The 21,884-nt window shown below is 43.5% G+C and overlaps 1 protein-coding gene across 4 annotated transcripts in view; it reads right to left on the reverse strand.

Moving 5' to 3' along the window:
* PUM2 (pumilio RNA binding family member 2) overlaps positions 1 to 21,884 on the reverse strand; it is a 783,590-nt gene that overhangs the window by 730,216 nt on the left and 31,490 nt on the right. For all 4 annotated transcript variants that reach the window (XM_069235995.1, XM_069235994.1, XM_069235993.1 and 1 more), the window contains exon 3: positions 2,315 to 2,417. In XM_069235995.1, coding sequence (XP_069092096.1) covers positions 2,315 to 2,417 — 103 coding nt within the window. The remainder of the gene's footprint in view (positions 1 to 2,314; positions 2,418 to 21,884) is intronic.

Genomic DNA, 21,884 nt, shown 5'->3' on the forward strand with positions numbered 1-21,884 from the left:
GGACATCAAGGGACCTCAGCACAGGGAGCCTATATGGTTAGGCATCACAACCACATGGACTGCATCAGAAGGCAGGCACAACACAACATGGCACAGTGCAAAGGGGCTTTAGCAAAGTCCAATGACTTGGGGTCAACAGGACGCACCACATTCATTAAAAACCTTGACAAATAGCAAATAAGAAAATCTGGAAAAACCATGGTGAAGATGCTCAAAGGAAAGGTGCAGACATCACTGACACTTGAGTGTTAAGTGCCAGCACCTTGCTTTTAGTGGCACCACAAAATGTCCGTAAGGACACTAAGAGGCACCACCTAGCACCAGTAACTGTTTCAAAATATTCAGATACAGTCTTGAGTGAAGAGAAAGGGGTCCAATTTAGGAATACGGTGTACCAAGAATCCAATAGAAACACTGAGTCACAAATAGAAGCAACATTTAGGATAAAGTGAGGAACGATTTATACAGCTTTTAATACTGGAAGAATTTCAAAAAGCTTTGAGGTGGTGAAAGGTTAATGAATTTGTATTTCATTTTGAATGGCTCAAACACAATAGGTTTGGTTATAGTCATATGCACAGCTTTACACACTGCAACCTAGGTGACATTTGCAGTAGCACCTTCTTTCCCTTGATCTCTTAAAAGCGGTTTCATTTTTTCAAAATAATTTCTGAAGAGCAACGTCTTATACAACATGAAAAAAATACGCAGAAAATGCAAATCCTATTTGCTTAGTGAAAAAAACTCTAGATAAAACATTATGGATTAGGTCCTTTACTTGCCACCCTGTTTAATTACCTCTTGTGAAATAGCTTGGGTTGTAGAGTTCTATCGAGCATTTTATAAAGATTAAAAAAATTAAAAAAAAGTACAGTCACCAAATAAACTCAAAGTTTTCTCTTCTAAACAATCACCACCTCTGCTTACTTGCTTAGCTACCTCTTTCAAGTCAGACTTAAACAAAGTAGTAGTTTTATCAGAGAAGGGAAACAAATACTGGAAATGTTCCTAGTGGAAAGGTGCTGGAGAAAATAAAATAACGTCAAACTCCAGACATAAAGCATGTATTATATTTTACTGTATGTCTGAAAACAAGTTGTTAAACTCCATTTGAATTGGCCCTAGCCAGTCAGGCTATCTAATGCATGTAGGTCAGCACTGCAGAGAGCCAATAGGAAAATATTTTCTTGATATGCATCATTTAGGGCAAAAGATTATTAAAGCCATGGACACAATTCCAAAATGCAGGTATGACCGACTTCAAGAAAAATAATGTACAAAAGAAAAAATATATTATCATGGGACCTTATATCAAGCATTAAAAATCTGATTTTCAAACATTCCTCCAAACCCCATACCACTTTGAGAATATATCTGAACATTCCTCTTACTTACAATGTAATCTATAACTTATCCATACAAAGCAAGTTATAATTTATACACGTGCAATTGTATATTATGTAAAGTGTCTGGTCCTTTAGTGATCTATCCATATCATCTATAGTTACTTCTGCACTGCAGCAAGTATATGGTCCAGTGTGCAAGTCCGCCACCCCCTTGTTCTTGGCTCTTCCATTTGTAAACTGCCACATGCTGCATAATTTTTCTTGTCCTTTTGGCTAGTACAGCTTAGTTCTTCCTAAAGCACACCACTTCTACTCCGGGCAAAATTTGTGCTACTAAAAAAGAAAAAATGTATACCAGTACAATTTTAGTGGAGTTAACAGACAAAACACGGGTCAGATTGAGGTGCAGGACCTGGACACGGTTGTAAGAGAAGATTAATGTTAAACAAACACAGCACGTATAAATGAAATACACTACACTAAATTTGTTTCAGGGGCAAAGATTTCTTAGCAACCAAACATAAAAGTAGTGCTTATGTTAAAACAAAGAACTTTGCCTTACAAGGGACCTAAAAACACAACTGTATATTAGTAGACCATAGTTTAAATATGACTTGCAAACTAAACAGTTTTGTAATGCACTGCAGAGTAAAAAGAAGTGCAAAAGTAAGCCAAATTGTTTGATTAAATTAAGTCTTTGGCATTTAGGAAGGTACTGGGGCAGTATAAAGATGAGTGTCTTTGGGATATGTTAGTTTCTAACAAACTAACATCTGCCTATTTACTCTGAAGCTGTTAACTCCTAGGCAACAGTTTATTTACTGACTAAATTAGAGCCACACTTCTTAGGTTTCAAAGTACTTCATGTATGATCTAGTAGGCAATAGACACAGGTTCATGTTCCTTTACTGAACATGCATACATTAATTTTCTGGAAATGTAATGTACTCATTTAAACAGCAACTTACGGGATGCTCCCCAGGCGTTCTCCCGCCATTCTTCTCCAAGATATATCCCTTTCTGCCCATCTTTTGTATCTTCGGGGTCCCAGAACTTTTTGGCAGGTAAAAGCTTTTAAGAAAACAAGCAAAACATAAAATTTAAACTAACTTTTTAAACGTCAAGTCTTCTGAGCACACGGATCCACCTGACAGAGATATTCCAGGACTATGAACAGCATAAAGAAAAAAAATTATTATCTAAATAAATATTCTTCGGAGTGAACAGACTTTGCTGAACAAGAGTCTTCGTGAAATCGATCCAGCCACAGCTGAGAAACTTCAAATTAATTACATACAATTGTTCACTAGCTGTATCTTGAATAGAAACACAAACTGTGCATGAATGAAGGATCATAGATTGCTTCCCAGTAACTAATTTTTACTGCATTTCCACTATATCTGTATTAAAATACAATGGGGTCTCAAAGAATATTAGAATCTCTGCCATCTCATGCAGCCAAAACCCATGCCTTTTTGTGTCATTACAACACTCATTACAAGAAAACGACAATCACATGACTTCACAGGGGATACTCATCAGATCACTTTATACAAAGTAATTAACACTGAAGGTGTACTGTGCTCCTTCATAAAGAAAATTGAGCTTTGCTGCTCCACTGCTCTAAAGTCTCTCCAAAAGCATACAATAACCTGTTTACAGCACACTCCTATTAACACCAACTCACAGTTTAAAAGTGCAACTAACTGACTTGGTGACAATACATGACTGGACTACTCATTTACAAGTAAGGCACTGCTTAGGTAAAACATGGACTCATAACTGTAAACAATGTATTCATAATTATTCTTTCATTGTTATAGCTAAAGGAAAAATCACAGCACTTGGTGAAGATGAATATGTAGGAAAAAGCTGCTTTAGTGAAGGGCTGATGTAGAACGCTGGCTCTCTATATGGTGCACTAACAAGTAACACACCATGTGGAGTGTCCAGTAGATCCCCAATTGGTTTGCAGAGGCAAAAATAGACAGGGCTAATGCTTTATTTTGTAGTAGTGTGGGCAAGCAGTTAGCCTTATCAGAGGGTAGTGCTAAGTATTTCTTGTACTCACAGGCAATAAATGACACACTCAAAGAATAAATCCAAGACCAATTTAGAAAAATACTTTTGATTATAAATACTTAAAAGTCAAGAACTTCGTTACACAGTAAGTACGTTTTCAAACATATATACTTTTTTAGTTATTGTAAAAAAAAAAAAAAAATAAGAATAATCGACAGTGCAATTTAAGAGTTCCTCAATGTTAAACTATGGAAGAAAACAACGCACAGCATCATTGGGTTAACAACGACTAAGAGGCCAATCTCAGACACTTAACGCAAGTACTGAGCACTGATCAGAACCACACCAGCAGGTCACTCCGGTCAGCAATGGGGCAGCCGGGTGCAGAAAGTCTTCAATGGGAGCTGGTCCTCTGGACAAACAAGCTGCAGGCTCTGGCTAGGAAGCCAGTCGGGAACAACAAGCAGGTAGGTTGTAGGTGTGGGGTGCTTGGGGATGTAGGTGCACCTTTGGTCCTTTTCTCCAGGGCCCAGGGGCAATGAATGAAGGGATGTCCTTAGGCATCGGGTTTCTTAGTCCTGGAGTACTCACAGTCAGGGGTCCTGTGTGTTGAGGCTGCAGGCATCATCGGGGAGTCCAGCAGGGGGTGACCTCAAACTCAGAGGAGCCAGGGCACGTCGTTGGCACCAGTGATCCACCTCAGATAGGATCGGGCGAAGGGTGCAGTGGCTGCTGGAGGTGTCAAATTTTCTCTCACCACAAGGCTTCAGGAGAGGGAGATATGCACTCAGATGCTGCAGGCGACTTGGGGGACTTCAAGAGGGGTAAAACCTGAGTGGACTCGGACTCTGGACAGTTGAGGATCCTTGTTGGCACCACTGGTTGGCTTCACCTCGGGTCGTGGACGTCAGGTGCAGAGGTTACTTCGGGTGTCAGCTCGTTGCTGTTCCGGAGGCTGCAGAGGCCTTCCTTGAGATTTTGTTGCAGAGCAGATACGCTGCTCACTGGAGTCTGGGTCTTTATGGAACGCTTCCTGGGTTACTTGGAGGCTCAGCTGCACAATGAGTCGTCTTTTTGGCAGAGTCTGTCGAGGTCAGCAGGCAGGCTGGTGGGGCTAGTACCAAGCCAGCTGCTACTTCTTATCCGCTTCTGCAGGTTCGGGTCCTGTGTGTCCTTTTCTTCTTAGGTCACCAGGATCTGGTTCAGGGGTGCCACCTATAATTTAGGGGTCTTAAGGGGAGTGCCAGGTGGTAGCCAATGGGCTGATTACTCCTTTCTTATGCTTCCTTTCGGAAGTGGTCCTTACCCTAACCCCAGTGGCCCAATTCCTTCCACGCAAGGTGGAGGAATTAAAAAAGTGGAGTCCACTTCAGCTCGTGCTAGCATCCCTGCACAGTGCAGGCTTTTGTCTCTGGCCCTCAAGAGCACTGGCACTCACCTTGGGGGCCAGAAGCATGTCTAAGGTGGCTGAATTGGTCAGGACCAGTCTGTCAATGCACTAGTAGCTGGTAGGTTTTCCTGGGGCACCTCTAAGGTTCCCTCTGGGTGCCTTTATTAATAAATCCCTCATTGAACTCAATGAGGGTTTATTGATCTGAGATGCTTAATACCAAACAGCACATGTATTTAAAATGGCTTCTGTGGTCACTTGCTATATCGGAGAATCGACAGACATACCAGGAGCATATCTGCTCAGGCAGATATGCCCTCAAATTTAATATAATGCACCCTGCCTTAGGACTGGAAGGTCTGCTAGAAGGGTGACTTACAAATATTACAGGCAGTGTTAGGGGACATGGCACACAGGCTGTGTGCCATGTTTTTTCGTTTTCAATTTTGGAAGCACCTTGTCACACAGCCTTCAATGGCAATCAGAATAAGGTTGGTGCTGGATCACTCAGAGTGGCACAAGTTGTGCTGCAGCTCTGAAGGGCCGTCTTCAGAACAGGTCGAGGGGTACCATTTACTAGGGACTTACAGGGGACTGAGGTAATTTGTTTTAGGGAAGGAACACTACCACTGGGGACCTGGTTAATCGAACCAGGGACCCAGTGCACGTTAGTCACGTTGTACCTGAAAAACAGGCAAAAAGTGTGCAGGGTACTGCAACCAGAACCCAGCTACCTACAGCTGGTAATACTTTGGTAGATACTGTGACCCTGTTAAAGGGTTACTGGTATCCTAAGTGGCTACTGCAAACAATCAGACATACTGATCAGTGATGTATTTTCAACTAGCAGATACACCTATTTTAGTGTACCTTTGCATCCTTTTAACCTTTCTAACACTTGTAAGCAGTGACAACGTTCATCTTAACCATTTGATTGACTGACTTCTAGACTGCCCTGCAGAAAATTAAGTTAAAATGCTGACAATTTTGGATTTAGCTAACATGTCAATTTTCCCTTAATCTGTCAGTTTAGTTTTCTTTTAATAGGTAGATACACAACATACGCCACTTGTCAGATAAAACTGAATTTACAATTTTTTGTTCAAAATAAACTTTGAGGTAATGTCTGTGTCTTCCTAAATCAGATGGTCTCTGCTATAGTTCACTTCATTAGAGCTTTGTTGAAATGTGTAGCAAGAATGTTCATTCTGTTAACATAAAAAGAAAATACTTTTCCAGCCTTATTTTATCATTTCTGCTCAGATGTTTACACAACTCAAGGTAATGCAGTTATCTTCTCATCTCTCAAGGGCATGTTTTTTTTTTTTGGGAGGCTACAAAAGGATGTTTGTAGCCCAATAGCAAGGGCTGAGGGTTGTCTGAAAACTAAGTTGTGTTTATTTTCAGTAATTCTGCTCAGATCGCCTTGTGCTACCCCACTGTCTTCAATGTTTTGCATGTCAGCTAAATCGGTCTTATTCCTGTGGAAGCCTTTTGTACCATTTTAAGGGGGTAATTGATGTGGTTGTTGAAATACTTACTGAATCTTCTGCGTAACTGGATTAAGTATATTTTTATATGAGCAACTAATGCATTTAGAGGATTTCTGTGATCGTAAATTCACCTGTGTGTGTATGTGAATTAATATGATTTGAATGTATATATTTTATACATGTGCATTTGTGTACATGTATTTATAGAAAAACGCCTACTTCTTTATATAATACTTCCGTGTCTAAGTCTGTTTTATAGCTTAACCGTGATTTGATTTTTTTTTAAGACATTGTTTGATTTTTGTGTGCATCTATTGCTTGAATATAGATTTAAATATTAAAATTAGGATGCTATATGGCAGCATTTTTATTTTTTCTGCAGATAGAGGAAGGAGGTAACTATATGCAGGGCCACTGGAATTATATGGCAGGAAAAGACAAAATTAAGAGGCAGGGTTGACCAGTTTATGTGGCAAGAAAAGTCCAGTTATGGATTTAAAACGCCAATAGCTTTAACTCAAGCAAATGCAAGCCCTATTGCATTGGAAATACTTGTTTTAATGTGCTACTCGCACCACCAAAAGAGAATACTACAAGGAACGCATAGACTGTAACTCACACAACAGCAAGGAACTCTTTACCATCATCAAAGAGCTCTCCAAACCCAAAGCCAGCAACATCGACCCCACGCACACATTGCGACTCCCTCTCCAACCATTTCCACTGCAAAATCTTAGACATATACAACAGCTTCACACCACACGCACCACCGACTCAATAAGCCCCCCCCCCCAACCTACTACTCACCTGGGCCCCTACCAACGACGAAGAAACTGAAAAAACGAATTTCATCCACTCAGGCTCCCCTTAGACCCCTGCCCCCATAACGCATTTACAACAAAGCCAGCTCAACCATCGCTCCCAAGCTTCGCGACATAATCAACAGCTCTTTCGATGACGCCACCTTCCCAGACCCCTGGAAGCACGCAGAAGTCACCGCACTCATGAAAAAGCCCAAAGCAGACCCTGATGACCTCACCAACTACTGCCCCATTTCACTCCTCCCCTCCCCCGCCAAGGTCGCTGAGAAACTAGTTAACACCCGCCTGTCTCACTTCCTAGAGGAAAGCAACACACTTGACACCTCCCAGTCTGGGTTCCACAAGAACCACAGCACTGAGACCGCCATCACCGCATGTACTGACGACATCAGAACCAGAGTAGGCAAGGGCGAGACCATCGCACTCATCCTCCTGGACCTCTCTGCCACCAAACACTCCGCACCTGCCTTCACAACGCAGGTATTCGACACAAGGCCCTAGACTGGCTGACGACCTTCCTCACCGAAAGAACCCAGAAAGTCCGCCTCCCTCCCCTCCCTTCCACTCCACAGCCACCAAAATCCCCTTCGGAGTCCCCCCAAGGGTCCTCCCTCAGCCCTACCCTTTTTAACATTTACATGACCTCGCTCGCAAACATCCTCTGACCACACGGAATCACCATCATATCCTACGCAGACTACACCCAACTCATCATCTCCCTCACCCGAAACCCTACCACCGCCAATATCAACCTCCACGCTGGACTCCTTGACACTGCTATACGGATGACAGCAAACCACCTTAAGCTCAACTCCAACAAAACCGAAATCATCATCTGCGGCCTCAACAAAACCATATGGGGCGCACGCAACCTCGGCATCATCTTGGACCCAACCCTCTCCATGACCCAGAAAATCAACGTTTCAACACCCTCCGCACACTGCGAAAAACCTTCAAATGGATTCCCATAGAGACCAGAAAGACCATCGCCCATGCACTCATCAGCAGCAGGCTCGACTACGGAAACGCCCTCTACGCTGGCACCACACTCAAACTCCAGAGGATCCAGAACGCAGCCGCCCGCCTCATCCTGGACCTCCCACGACATGAACAAATCTCCTCACACCTCTGATCCCTTCACTGGCTTCCGATCGACAAGAGCATCACCTTCAAAATCCTCATCCACGCAGACAAATCCCTCCACAACACTGGACCAACCTACCTCAACGAAAGAGTGAACTTCCACACTTTCGCTCGCCACCTCCGCTCCACCGACCTCGCACTCGCCACAGTCCCCTGCATCCAACGCGCCACCACCGGAGGCAGATTCTTCTTCTCCTACCTCGCCCCCAAGGCCTGGAACTCCCTCCCCACCAACCTCCACAAGACTCAGAACCTCCTGCTCTTCAGAAAAAATCTCAAGACATGACAGTAATCCCCCCCCCCCCCCCCTTCTTAATCCCCCTCCACCAGCGCCTTGAGACCCTTACGGGTGAGTAGTGCACTCTATACATTTTTGTTGATTGATTGATACTCAAGTGTTCCTACTGACATCATTTTGGGATTTTGGGGTTCTCCTCTTAATCTACTTTTATGGCTTCTTTCTACATTCACTAGTTGCCAGAGCATATTTGTTATCAGCACCTCACCTGGGACCAAGTTCTTAGCTACGTTGTGGTTTTCGAGCTTTAGCACCTAATGAGCCGCACAATTTCAATTGCTGAAGGTTCGGCAGGTCCCCATCTTCAGGTTCAAAATGGAATCCCTGGAGATATTGTTTACACAGGTGCTATTATGCCACCTCTACTTTAACAGACACAGAGAATGGAGACCATTCATATTTGTACTTCTAATTCTTCTTTCTTAGGTTCCAGGCAATGTTAGCGCCTTGTGAAGGTGCTCAGCTCCGTCTTCAGAAATATTTGTAAACAAGCCTGATTGTGTTCATTTACACCACTGCAATTCTCACTAACGCTTGTGCACATCCACCCATGGTTTTCAAAGTTAACCATTCAGGCAAAAACTTAAATCTTTTGCTTCCATTCGCTACGCTAAGAAAAATGAGAGGAAGCTGTGTATTCATTAAATTTAGAGGTCACTGAAATTGTCCTGATTTTGGCTGCCAGACTTTAAGGAAGCAGCATGTGCACTCAACCTGGAGTCATCAACAGCTACACTGTCACAATTTACAACAATGCCCAAAAATTCTTCCTTAATAAACAAGACACTTGTAAAAACCAAAACTAATAGGTAGGAATAGCAGTGTAATAAAGCAACACTGATCAGTGGAGAGAAGCCTGGAACATAACAAAAAGTATGCCTGTGTGCATATTTGCTTGAGGCCTTAGACTGGCAGATAGCTGCGAATAGCATCTGTATGCCTATTTCACTCCAGGATTTGTGTGAGTAAGATTTCTTCCCCCATGGGCTTTGCCCTGCTTAAATGTTGAACAACCAGGTCAGCCATACCCCACGTCAGAGGTAGCTTTCAACTCACTGCAACTGATTGAAATGTAAGCTGTGGCAGGTTGAGTGCTTGGGCAACCTAGTCTGTGGTGCTTTGGGTCTGGAGAGTCTCATCCCTCACTTGTTATCGACATTAGAACTAAGCCTTGTTCTGCCAACCCACTCCTGGTTTGGTAGATGCCTCCTACCTTACTTCTCTCTTTACCTCAACTCCTTACCTCAACTCCTTACCTAAAAAATAAATAAAAAAAAAATAAAAAAAAAAAGGGCTCAGTGCCTTAAGGCAAATAAACCTGTGAAATACTCTCTAAAGTCAAATCAGGAGCCAAACGCCCGATTTCTACACTATTATGACTCAATTAAAACATTATGTTGGGTTCATCCAGGCATGATAGAAGCCCAGTTAAGTCACAAGTAAAATATTCAATAGAGTCTATCCAGGAGCATGATGAGCTGTGCCCACAAAGGCACTGATAAACCACTACTGCAAAAAAAAATGTGATCCACATAGGAGCGTGAAAACTAGATTTTTATGAAGCAATTAAAAATGATGTTCTTCAATATTTATTGCTAAGCATAGTGGTTGTAAGTGGGAGAGAATAAACCATGAAGGAGGATAAGAGATTGGGAAGGCTGAATATGCAATATTGGTAACATCTACTTGAAAATAATTTTAAGATTTAATGTATGTTCTCTTTGGTCAGATGCGAGTTCAGAATTTAAGCAGTTATTATTAGAGGTTTATGTAATAGAGATGTACAACAAAAGGACCACAATGTTTGTTAATTTGCTTCGGTCAGAACTCTATGCTGAGAAGTGCCCATCTCCAGCCACAAACCTCAAAAATTATAAACAGATTGGGAAATAGATATTCGGAAATGTCTCTCTTCTGGAATTATTGCACAGAGCTATTCTCCAACCTACCAGGAGGCCAGCATTTCCACCACAGCAACTGTTTTTAATCAATTGTTGGTTGGATACTGTAAAGAAATGGCTCCCTGTTGCAGTTACCCCCCACTTTTTGCCTGATACTGATGCTGACTTGACTGAGAAGTGTGCTGGGACCCTGCTAACCAGGCCCCAGCACCAGTGTTCTTTCACCTAAAATATACTTTTGATTCCACAATTGGCACACCCTGGCATCCAGATAAGTCCCTTTTAACTGGTACCCCTGGTACCAAGGGCCCTGATGCCAGGGAAGGTCTCTAAGGGCTGCAGCATATCTTATGCCACCCTGGGGACCCCTCACTCAGCACAGACACACTGCTTGCCAGCTTGTGTGTGCTGATGAGAACAAAACGAGTAAGTCGACATGGCACTCCCCTCAGGGTGCCATGCCAACCTCACACTGCCTATGCAGTATAGATAAGTCACCCCTCTAGTAGGCCTTACAGCCCTAAGGCAGGGTGCACTATATCATAGGTGAGGGCACCAGTGCATGAGCACTATGCCCCTACAGTGTCTAAGCAAAACCTTAGACATTGTAAGTGCAGGGTAGCCATAAGAGTATATGGTCTGGGAGTCTGTCAAAAACGAACTCCACAGCTCCATAATGGCTACACTGAATACTGGGAAGTTTAGTATCAAACTTCTCAGAATAATAAACCCACACTGATACCAGTGTTGGATTTATTAAAAAAAATGCACACAGAGAGCATCTTAGAGATGCCCCCTGTATTTTACCCAATTGTTCAGTGCAGGACTGACTGGTCTGTGCCAGCCTGCTGCTGAGAGACGAGTGTCTGACCTCATGCGGTGAGAGCCTTTGTGCTCTCTGAGGACAGAAACAAAGCCTGCTCTGGGTGGAGGTGCTTCACACCTCCCCCCTGCAGGAACTGTAACACCTAGCAGTGAGCTTCAAAGGCTCAAGCTTCGTGTTACAATGCCCCAGGGCACTCCAGCTAGTGGAGATGCCCGCCCCCTGGACACAGCCCCCACTTTTGGCGGCAAGTCCAGGAGAGATAATGAGAAAAACAAGGAGGAGTCACTGGCCAGTCAGGACAGCCCCTAAGGTGTCCTGAGCTGAGGTGACTCTGACTTTTAGAAATCCTCCATCTTGTAGAAGGAGGATTCCCCCAATAGGGATAGGAATGTGACCCCCTCCCCCTGGGAGGAGGCACAAAGAGGGTGTACCCACCCTCAGGGCTAGTAGCCATTGGCTACTAACCCCCCCAGACCTAAACACGCCCTTAAATTTAGTATTTAAGGGCTCCCCTGAACCTAAGAATTTAGATTCCTGAAACTACAAGAAGAAGAAGACTGCCGAGCTGAAAAACCCCTGCAGAGGAAGAACAGAAGACACCAACTGCTTTGGTCCCAGTCCTACCGGCCTGTCTCCTGCCTTCCAAAGAACCCTGCTACAGCGACGCTTTCCAAGGGACCAGCGACCTCTGAATCCTCTGAGGACTGCCCGACTTCAAGAAAGACAAGAAACTCCTGAGGACAGCGGCACTGCTCCAAAAGAACTGCAACTTTGTTTCAAGGAGCAGACTTAAAGACCCCTGCAACTCCCCGCAAGAAGCGTGAGACTTGCAACACTGCACCCGGCGACCCCGACTCGACAGGTGGAGAACCAACACCTCAGGGAGGACCCTCCGGCGACTCCGAGACCGTGAGTAACCAAAGTTGTCCCCCCTGAGCCCCCACAGCGACGCCTGCAGAGGGAATCCCGAGGCTCCCCCAGACCGCGACTGCCTGAACTCCCTTTCCCGACGGCTGGAAAAGACCCTGCACCCGCAGCCCCCAGCACCTAAAGGAACGGAACTCCTGTGCAGGAGTGACCCCCAGGAGGCCCTCTCCCTTGCCCAGGTGGTGGCTACCCCGAGGAGCCCCCCCTTGCCTGCCTGCAACGCTGAAGAGATCCCTTGATCTCTCATTGATTTACATTGCAAACCCGACGCTTGTTTCTACACTGCACCCGGCCGCCCCAGTGCCGCTGAGGGTGTACTTTTTGTGTGAACTCGTGTCCCCCCCGGTGCCCTACAAAACCCCCCTGGTCTGCCCTACGAAGACGCGGGTACTTACCTGCTGGCAGACCGGAACCGGGGCACCCCCTTCTCTCCATTGCAGCCTATGCGTTTTGGGCACCTCTTTGACCTCTGCACCTGACCGGCCCTGAGCTGCTGGTGTGGTAACTTTGGGGTTGCTCTGAACCCCCAACGGTGGGCTACCCTGGACCCAAACCTGAGACTTGTAAGTGATTTACTTACCTGACAAAACTAACAAAAACTTACCTCCCCCAGGAACTGTGAAAATTGCACTGTGTCCACTTTTAAAACAGCTTATTGTGTTTTATGTAAAAAGTATACATGCTAATGTAATGATTCAAAGTTCCTAAAGTACTTACCTGCAATACCTTTCAAACGAGATATTACATGTAGAATTTGAACCTGTGGTTCTTAAAATAAACTAAGAAAAGATATTTTTCTATAACAAAACCTATTGGCTGGATTTGTCTCTGAGTGTGTGTACCTCATTTATTGCATGTGTGTATGTACAACAAATGCTTAACACTACTCCTTTGAAAGCCTACTGCTCGACCACACTACCACAAAATAGAGCATTAGTATTATCTCTTTTTGCCACTATCTTACCTTTAAGGGGAACCCTTGGACTCTGTGCCTACTATTCCTTACTTTGAAATAGTGCATACAGAGCCAACTTCCTACAGATACTTGAAGAGTTGGAGGATCACAGATTACTGTTGATAGTTAAGAAACAAGCAAAGGCGCTGGCAATGTAGGAACGATCTGCTTACTTCGTTAGCATCATTTCTTAAGCTCCCATGGCAATAGTTTTTCCTCTCCCCAAAAGCAGCTCCTGGGAAAGGAGACGTAAGTAGTAAAATAAGCTAGGCTGCAAGGGTAATCTAGTAAATGTCAACTTTTTAGATACTGTTAGGTTATGGTGAAGTATTTCTACTTTATACATAACCATTCCAACAATGAAATGGAATTAATAAAAATGTACTATGTGTACCAGAATAATGAGTGAAGTCAGTCTGCTTTTTGGAATGCTGGCCAACTAGCAGGGGAGCTTTTCTCGCAGTCCTCCAGATTTTTGCAGTCCTTCAGATGAGAGGCTGCACAAGCTTGTTTTAAGAACTGAAACATCATGAACGGATCAGGTTAGTCGTAAGAGGCCTAAGGACCCTGCCAGTATTGGGCCACTGTAAGTAGATCACAAATGAGTTAAAGCAAGAGAGTTCAGCTCCATGCTCCAAGAGCTGCACCCTGGCTGAATGGCTTACTGAAATAAAAAGATCACTAATGTAAATTAACAGTCCTTCATGTACAAACAAAAAAAAAAAAAAGTCCTTGAGTGACAGGAAAGCGCACAACTAGATGTCCTGCTGGCAGAGAAGTGCATCCTTCAAATTTAGCTTTGAATAAAATGCTAGGTGTTATAATAGGTTGACACTGTCACTGACATTGCAGGTTAGCTAGAAGAATCGAGCACATTGCAAGAATGTAAATTTTTAACAACCAGAAGATGTGAGGCACACAAGATGGAGCAGAATGCACTGGCCTGCAAAAAGGCATTCTTGCAGCACTGAATAAAAACACACTGTCAAACCCAAAGACTTGTATAAACATATCGAAGATCAAGTTCTCCGAGGACTCACGTGGCTTTGTAATACACCAGACTGATAGACCATACTTGTTAAGGTGCAGTCTTCACAGAAATAATCTTTTTGTTGATGGCACTACTAATAACAATGGTAGATACTAGTGAAGTTTGGGCCCAAGATCAAGAGAAGCTGTTTGGTTTTCAACTGCATTCTAAGCTTCGCATGGGTGATCCACATGTTCATAAAAGATTCATCAACTTTCTTTAACAAGGATTATTCATACTGGAGAGGACAATAAGGTTAAGAGAATAATAATTGGCATTTACAAACCCTTAACAGCATGCAAGGCCAACACAGGGAAAAAGGAACAACGAACAGATAATGTTAGCTGAATTAAGCATGAACAGACAATTATGTACAAATCTTATTTTAGCATGGCGGGTAAGTCCAAGCAAATACACTACACACAGAGGAAGGAATAAATTTACTCTTAACGTATGATGCAAATGCCTCAAATTTGACCCTAATCCTGCAGGCTTTCTAAATCTGCTGATCAACAGTACATACAATGGATCACGAGAAGGCCCCCATCATAAGAAGGATCTTAAATAGCTATGTTTAAGTAGACAAATGTTTAAGAACATTAGTGGGAATAGTGGCTAAGGGAGGTACACATCAGAACATCAAATGCTGCGCCTCTTTTTTGACACTGTCGGTACAGGAAAAGGTGATTCGTTGTAGAGGGGAGGGACAGCAGAAAATGTGGTGAGGCAGCGACAAACAAGGTGAGAGTTAATCATTACATCATGACTTTGCAGTTCTATGAAGCATGGTCCTCGATTTTAATCTCTTGATTTGGCCTTACTGGGCTAAAATGTATGTGCCTAATAAATACAGATGGCACTGCGCATTATCTCTAGAGAGTAAATGAGAGTATATTTTGAGGAGTGCTGAAGAAAAAAAAAAAAAACTCTTTTATAAAGTAGATTTAAAAACACAAACCTTAAATAGTTATTTCTCCGATAAATTGCTTTCCGGGTAAGAAGCATAGGAAGTGTTTTTACTATGATAATTTGAGTGAACAACATGCAAAACTCTACTTCCTATCACTTCATCCCAGAGGATTTTAGAGTACAGGGAAGTGGAATTCCTATCGCCCGACGCCCGGGACATCTTGTTTGGGGTCAAGGGCAACAAGTTTTTATGTTTACTTTGTCCTTGGGACAAGTAGGCCCAACCCTCTGCAGCACAAACCCTTTGGCTGCTTGTTTACAGAGAGTGGAACTCTCTGCAGTTGAGGTAATGTGTTTCCATAAGATAAGGCTGTTCGAAGTTGTATTTATGGTTCATTATTTCAAAGCCTTCATTATTAGGGTGAGTGCTGTAAATAAATGTTTTAAGGTCACACTTCACTACTGACGTTGGTTCCAGTACAAAAAATAAATAAATGTGTATACACATGTTTGAAAAGTTTAGGCTATGAGGCTAAGTATAATGCTCCCTGAATGCTCTCTGATTAGATGCAAATGAAGTGTCATTTAGTAAAATGTGTTGATGCATGCTAGTATTTCCCAAAAATATTTCTAATGGAAAATCAGTGTAACCATTTTCAACACGAATATGGGAAGAATGAAAATAAACAAACACTGACAAAGCCAACTGATCTGACATATTTTTATAAGTCTTTTAGTTTCATCAATGCGTGTCTTGTTTTGACATGGCTTTTGTAACACTTTATTGTTGTGGGAGCTACCAGGCCCTCAACATTGTAACAAACACTGGCAAACCCCCCCCAAAAAGTTTTTGAACTCTAAAAGCACACGTTTCCACCAGTGGCATAACAAAGGCCCCGCAGCCGCCCTCCAGGGGGCCCCTTCAGCACAGCACCTGCCCTGAGTGAGTCTAGAGAGGGGGCTCCTCCATGTTCTTTGCAAAGGGGCACCCTCCAATTTCGTTACGTCACTGATTGCCACTGTAGTTCCTGACACTGAACAAAACTAATTTGTGTGCCAATATGCTCCTTGTGGAAGAGCAGAATGCGATCACTCACAGTAAAGCCAGCCGAAAGAGAGAGAAATAGAAGTTTAATAAAAACAAAATGTCTTTGTTAACATCAGACCTAATTAGGGACCAAGACCCACATGTAGGTAGCTTTTTGCATGTCGCAAACAACGACTTTCGCTGTTTGCGAGGTGCAAAAAGCACATTGCGATGCACAAACCCAGTTTTGCGATTCGGTAACCTGGTTACTGAATCGCAAAACGGGTTGTCGCAATTAGGAAGGGGTGTTCCCTTCCTAACTGCGACTTGAAGTGCAATGTAGGATTGTTTTGTGACCGCGAAAGTGGGCGCAAACCATTTGCAGTTTGCACCCATTTCAAATGGGTGCTAACACTTTCGCAAAAGGGAAGGGGTCCCCATGGGACCCCTTCCCCATTGTGAATGTCACTGTAAACATTTTTTCAGAGCAGGCAGTGGTCCAGCTGAAAAATTTTTACGAAGAAGTTTCATTTTTCGTTTTTGTAATGCATCTCGTTTTCCTTTAAAGAAAACGGGCTGCATTACAAAAAAAAAAAAGAAACTGCTTTATTGAAAAGCAGTCACAGACATGGTGGTCTGCTGTCTCCAGCAAGCCACCATCCCTGTGAGGTCCGCTATTCGCAAGGGGGTTGCAAATTGCGACCCACTTCATGATTATTCATTAGGTGGGCATTTGCGAAGCCCTTGCGAATCACAGATGGTGTCAGGGACACCATCCTACATTCGGATTTGCGACTCGCAATTTGCGAGTCGCAAATCTGAACCTACCTACATGTGGCCCCAAATTCTTAAAGAAAGTCACAAAAGTGCACCCATGGTATATGTCGTACCCCTATAAAATATTTGTGAACTGTATTTTAGCATGGGTAAATACGCATGTGTAGATTTGCTCATGTGAAAATCTATTGAGCATTTGCAAGTTCATTTTCCCTCCAGCCACTTTCTTCCCAACCCTGGAAGAAGTTCTAATTCTGCCATTGTCAGGAGTAAATGTCCAACCTTTCTTATTATGGGAAAATATTAGAGAGAAGCTGGTGAAAATCTTTAAAACATGCAGGTTAGTAGGTTTGCAGACTCAAAGGCATTCCAGCCCTGGAACTATTGCTTACTGCTTCCTCCAGCCCCAGTATGGAGATCTGCAGAAAGGTGGCAAAATAAGGAAATTGCTACAGTAGGGATTGAAATTGCAAGTATTCAAGCCCTACTATGGTAGTAGCCCTGGCATAATCAGAGAGGCTATTATCAGAGTTCTTACATAATGAGATTGCTGCCATAATTTGTCGCCACACTACATGGCACCAAAGGGACAAGTAGATCTTTTTACAGGACAAGTAGATTTGAGAAGCAACCTGTCCCCTGGACAAGTAGATATTTTAATAAATTCCACACCCCTGGAGTAGTAGGCCAATAACATGAAATATAGGGTTGGGATCATGGTAAAGTTAAGAATTAGGGCTACAAAGTGCTTAATTTGTACAAGCACCAGGACCTATTTTTTTTTATCAATAAATTGGCTCAGAGCAAGAGAGAATAAGGCAGAAAATGTAGAAAGGAGAAGAGAGTGAAATACATGAAAACAGTGATAAAAGGAGAAAGCAGGGGTAGAAAAGGATAGAAAAGGAACCGGTGAGAGTGAGATAAAGAAAGCACAGGCTGGTGGAAGAAATTAAGGTTAAATTATGGCTCACGATCAATGTTAGGGTCAGTTTCATCAGGAATAATGTTGAAGGTATGGCTGTGGTCAAGTTTAGGGAGTAAGGTCACTGCTAAGGTAAATGTCAGGGTTAGGTTAGGGTGGGAGAAAGTAAAACGAATATTTCTTTTTGTCAAATCTTGGGTTAGAATTTTATGACAAGACTGGAGGCTCTTATGCTTTTCTTGTTTAATTAAATAGCAGCTGCAGTCAAGACAAAACTACAACTCTCATGAGGCTAAAGAAAGTGGCCAATGGGAAGCAAGTAGTAGTCACAATGATGCACCAATCACTAACAGGCTGCCTCTATAATACTTATCTTGACTGAGAACAGCCCTCTTTTCTTGCTGCTCGCAGTCAAGATAAGTATTATCATTCGTTATATTATCCTGTTTTCTTATTTGGCACTAAGTGTATTGTTTTAGAGTGCTGGCTTGCACGTAGCTGTATCACGCTTCTGTGTTCCCTGTCGGCTTGTAGCCGCACGTCTCCCTCGCGGCGCACGTGTCCCAAATACATTTTGTTTGTTTTTTCCTCAGCGTGACCGCCATTTTCCTTTGACGTCGCGGTGAATAAAGGGCAAATCCTCACTCAGCTTAACAATATACATGCAGATAAGCGTTTTTTTTTTACCTTTTACCTGCTAATTTCTCCCATTACTTCGCGTCGGACCTTCCGACAGCTCTTTTTTTCCATGCCAATCCCCAGCCTTCGTCTCTGTGGATTCCCCGCCCCTAGGTGGAGCCTTTTTCTACTCTGTCTCTGGCGAAGGAAAATTAACCCTTTCCTCACCGTTTTTTGGTCCCTTTACTTCCCTCAGCTTACAACTTCAGTACAATGGACAGCACCCCTATTTCTCACGCTGCCATTGAGGAGGAGGAGATTATTAAGGAAAATGTAAATGATTTCATCCCAACCTCAGTTGAGCAAGCAGTCTCTGCTTCTTTGGACAGAGTGTCAAAAACTCTGTGGTAAAATTAGTGTCCAAGACAATTTTGGCCTAATCTCCGGGGGATTGCAGAAAGCGTCCTTGTGCTTCCAAGAATACTAAAACAAAGCTATTGAGTGGTGAGGGTTCCTCACACAAGACAGAGGACGTGGTTCCTCAAAGGCCTCCCTTAAGGGAGGGGTTAGTTTCAACTAAATCGTCTAAAAAAAAATGAGTGTAGCCAAAAACACGTTTTTCCTATAATAATCTCAAAAATGTTGGACACGGACGACGACGAATTACATGACAATGACCCGGATTCTGATGCTTCCGACATTGATAATAAAGACTTCGTCTCTCCTCCTAAAAAAGCCAAACTAGATACCCTCGAGCTTTCCAAGTCATGCAAAATCAGAGATGCGGATAAGGAACCCATGTTTGACCCCAATGACATTCAGCATCCACACTCTACTGATTGGTTACCCGGGGACCATGTGGCTGAATATATGACCTCCAGGTTGTGCACCCCCCTTGACTAGCAAGTCCGAGCGAAACTAAAACCGGAATGTCTTCGTCCTTCCTTCCGTTCAAAAATCTCAGCAACCCCAGTTATTGACACTTTCCTCATTACTTTTTTCTCCAAATTTGGCAAAGACCCAAGCAAAGGGGTCGATAAGGCCTGGTCCACTTGCCAGGACAAACTATTGGATGTTGTGGGCCCCTTGACCTGCATTTTTGATATGGCAGAAGCAGCCCGTTTGGAAAATGCTAGTTTGGATCCGGCAGAGCTGTCATGGGTGCAACGAGCCGTTTGCTTATTAGGTAACGCTAATTGTGCTATAACCCATGAACGCAGGAAAGGGCTCTTGCTCAAGCTGGATCCCAAGCTTGTCAGTCTGGCAACCTCAGGGGCAGGGGTCAAAGCAGAAGGTTTCCTTTTTGGACATTCATTTACCAAAGAACTCAGCAAATATGTTGCTAAGTTTGCATCATTAGACAAGGCAATCTCTGAAGAAGATGTTCTCCAGTCGAGTTTTCGCCAGGTCAGGTAGAGGCAGGAACCGCTTTGCCGGCCGAACATATAATAACCAAGGTTCCCGTGGCGCACACTCCAACTCCTATCAAGAGAACAGACCTCAATTTTATCCCCAAAGGAATCGAGGTTTCAGAAACAAGGGCAGCAGAGGCTCCAAGTTCTCTTCCCAGCCCGGTAAGTCATCCTCTTCACCTTCCTGTGGTGGGGGGTCATCTTTCACTGTTCATCCCAAAGTGGCGGTCACTCACAGCAGATCTTTGGGTCTTACACCATGCAGGGATACACTATTGAGCTCTACTAAGAGCATCTTCAATCAATTTTTCCTCATCCTCCGCAGTTTTTGTTGAAAATGAAACACCTGATTTCCACGGAAATTCAATCATGCCTCCAAAAACAAGCTATCGTCCCTTGCCCCCGCGACCCTTCGGGTTTTGTCAGTTCAGTCTTCCTAGTTTAGAAGAAAAACAAGAAGATACGGCCCGTATTCAATCTCAAACATTTCAACCAATTTGTAGTTTACCGTCGCTTCAAAATGGAGACCATCCTGCACCTCAGAGATTCTCTACTCCAAGGCGACTGGATGGTTCGGTTAGACCTTCAGGATGCCTATCTCAGAGTTACCATGCACCTAGCTTCAAGAAAGTTTTTGCAATTCCAATGGCTCAAACAAACATAATTTTTCCTCTCTCCCTTTGGGACGGTCTTCCGCCCCTTGGTATTTCACAAAACTTATGAAACCAGTTGTAGCCTTTCTCAGAGCTCGGGGAGTCAGATTAATTATCTACTTAGACGAGGGCCTCCTCATGAGCCAAAGTCGTTCGGCCCTTCTCTCTCATGCTCATCTAACCTTCTCTCTTTTCACAGATATCGGCTTCATTATCAATGACGAGAAGTCTTTCCTAATTCCTGTTCAAAGAATAGAGTTTTTAAGTTTCCTAGTGGATTCCATTTCAGCCACCCTTCTTCTGCCATCAGCAAAGATAAAATCTATAAAGTCAGAAATCCTTCAGAATTTGCGCAGTTCTCTTCTTTCCATCAGATCCCTAGCAAGAATAGAAGGTCTTCTATCGTCTTCAATCCAGTCCATTTTTCCAGGACCATTACATTACCGAGCTCTCCAAAGATTAAAAATCTGTCATCTTCAAAAAGGGTTGGCTTATTCGGACTGTATCACCCTAGATCAAGTCTCTCGAACAGAACTGACATTTAGATGCTTGGAACGGCAGGACTATCTTTGCATCGGCCCCAGATCTTGTATTAGAATCAGATGCAAGCCTGCTGGGTTGGGGAGCCCGGTGTGGTCAAATCTCTACTGGAGGCACATGGTCTCTAGAGGAGTCAAGGTTGCACATCAATTGTTTAGAGATGCTTGCTGGTTCCTTTGCGATCAAAAGCCTCGCAAGAGACAGGGTTTGTTGTTCAGTCCTTCTCAGGGTGGACAATATACCAGCAGTTCATTACATCAACCATTTGGGAGGCACAAAATCCAAACCTTTAGAGGAATTAGCAAAAGGGTTTTGGGATTTTTGTCTCAGGACAGAATTTCCGTCCATGCAGAGTACTTACCAGGCAATCTCAATTCAGTAGCGGATTGGCAATCTCGCCATTTTCGAGACTCAAGCGACTGGAAGCTTCATCCCGAATTCTTCCACACCATCCTTCTCAAATGGGGTCCTTTTCGCATAGATCTCTTTGCTTCTCGTCTCAACACTCAACTTCCGCAGTTTTTCAGTTGGCGCCCGGATCCCTCAGCTTTAGTCTTCAATGCTTTTTCTCAAGATTGGTCAACCTCCCTCAACTATGCCTTCCTTCCTTTCATCATGATAGCCCAAGTGTTAGCTCAGGTACGACGTCAACAAACTACGTTGCTACTCATCGCTCCCTTTTAGCAATCTCAAGTGTGGTTTCCCACTCTTCTGGAACTGGAACTTCAGGAGGCCCCCCCCTTTCTTATTCCCTCCTTCCCAGATCTACTCTCTGCAGGAGGTTGGCTCTGTATATACTATTTCAAAGTAAGAAGTAGTGTGCACAGAGTCCAAGGCTTCCCCTTAGAGGTAAGATAGTGGCAAAATTAGATCA

Source organism: Pleurodeles waltl, chromosome 5 (genome assembly GCF_031143425.1).
Source record: "Pleurodeles waltl isolate 20211129_DDA chromosome 5, aPleWal1.hap1.20221129, whole genome shotgun sequence".
Taxonomy (NCBI): Eukaryota; Metazoa; Chordata; class Amphibia; order Caudata; family Salamandridae; genus Pleurodeles; species Pleurodeles waltl.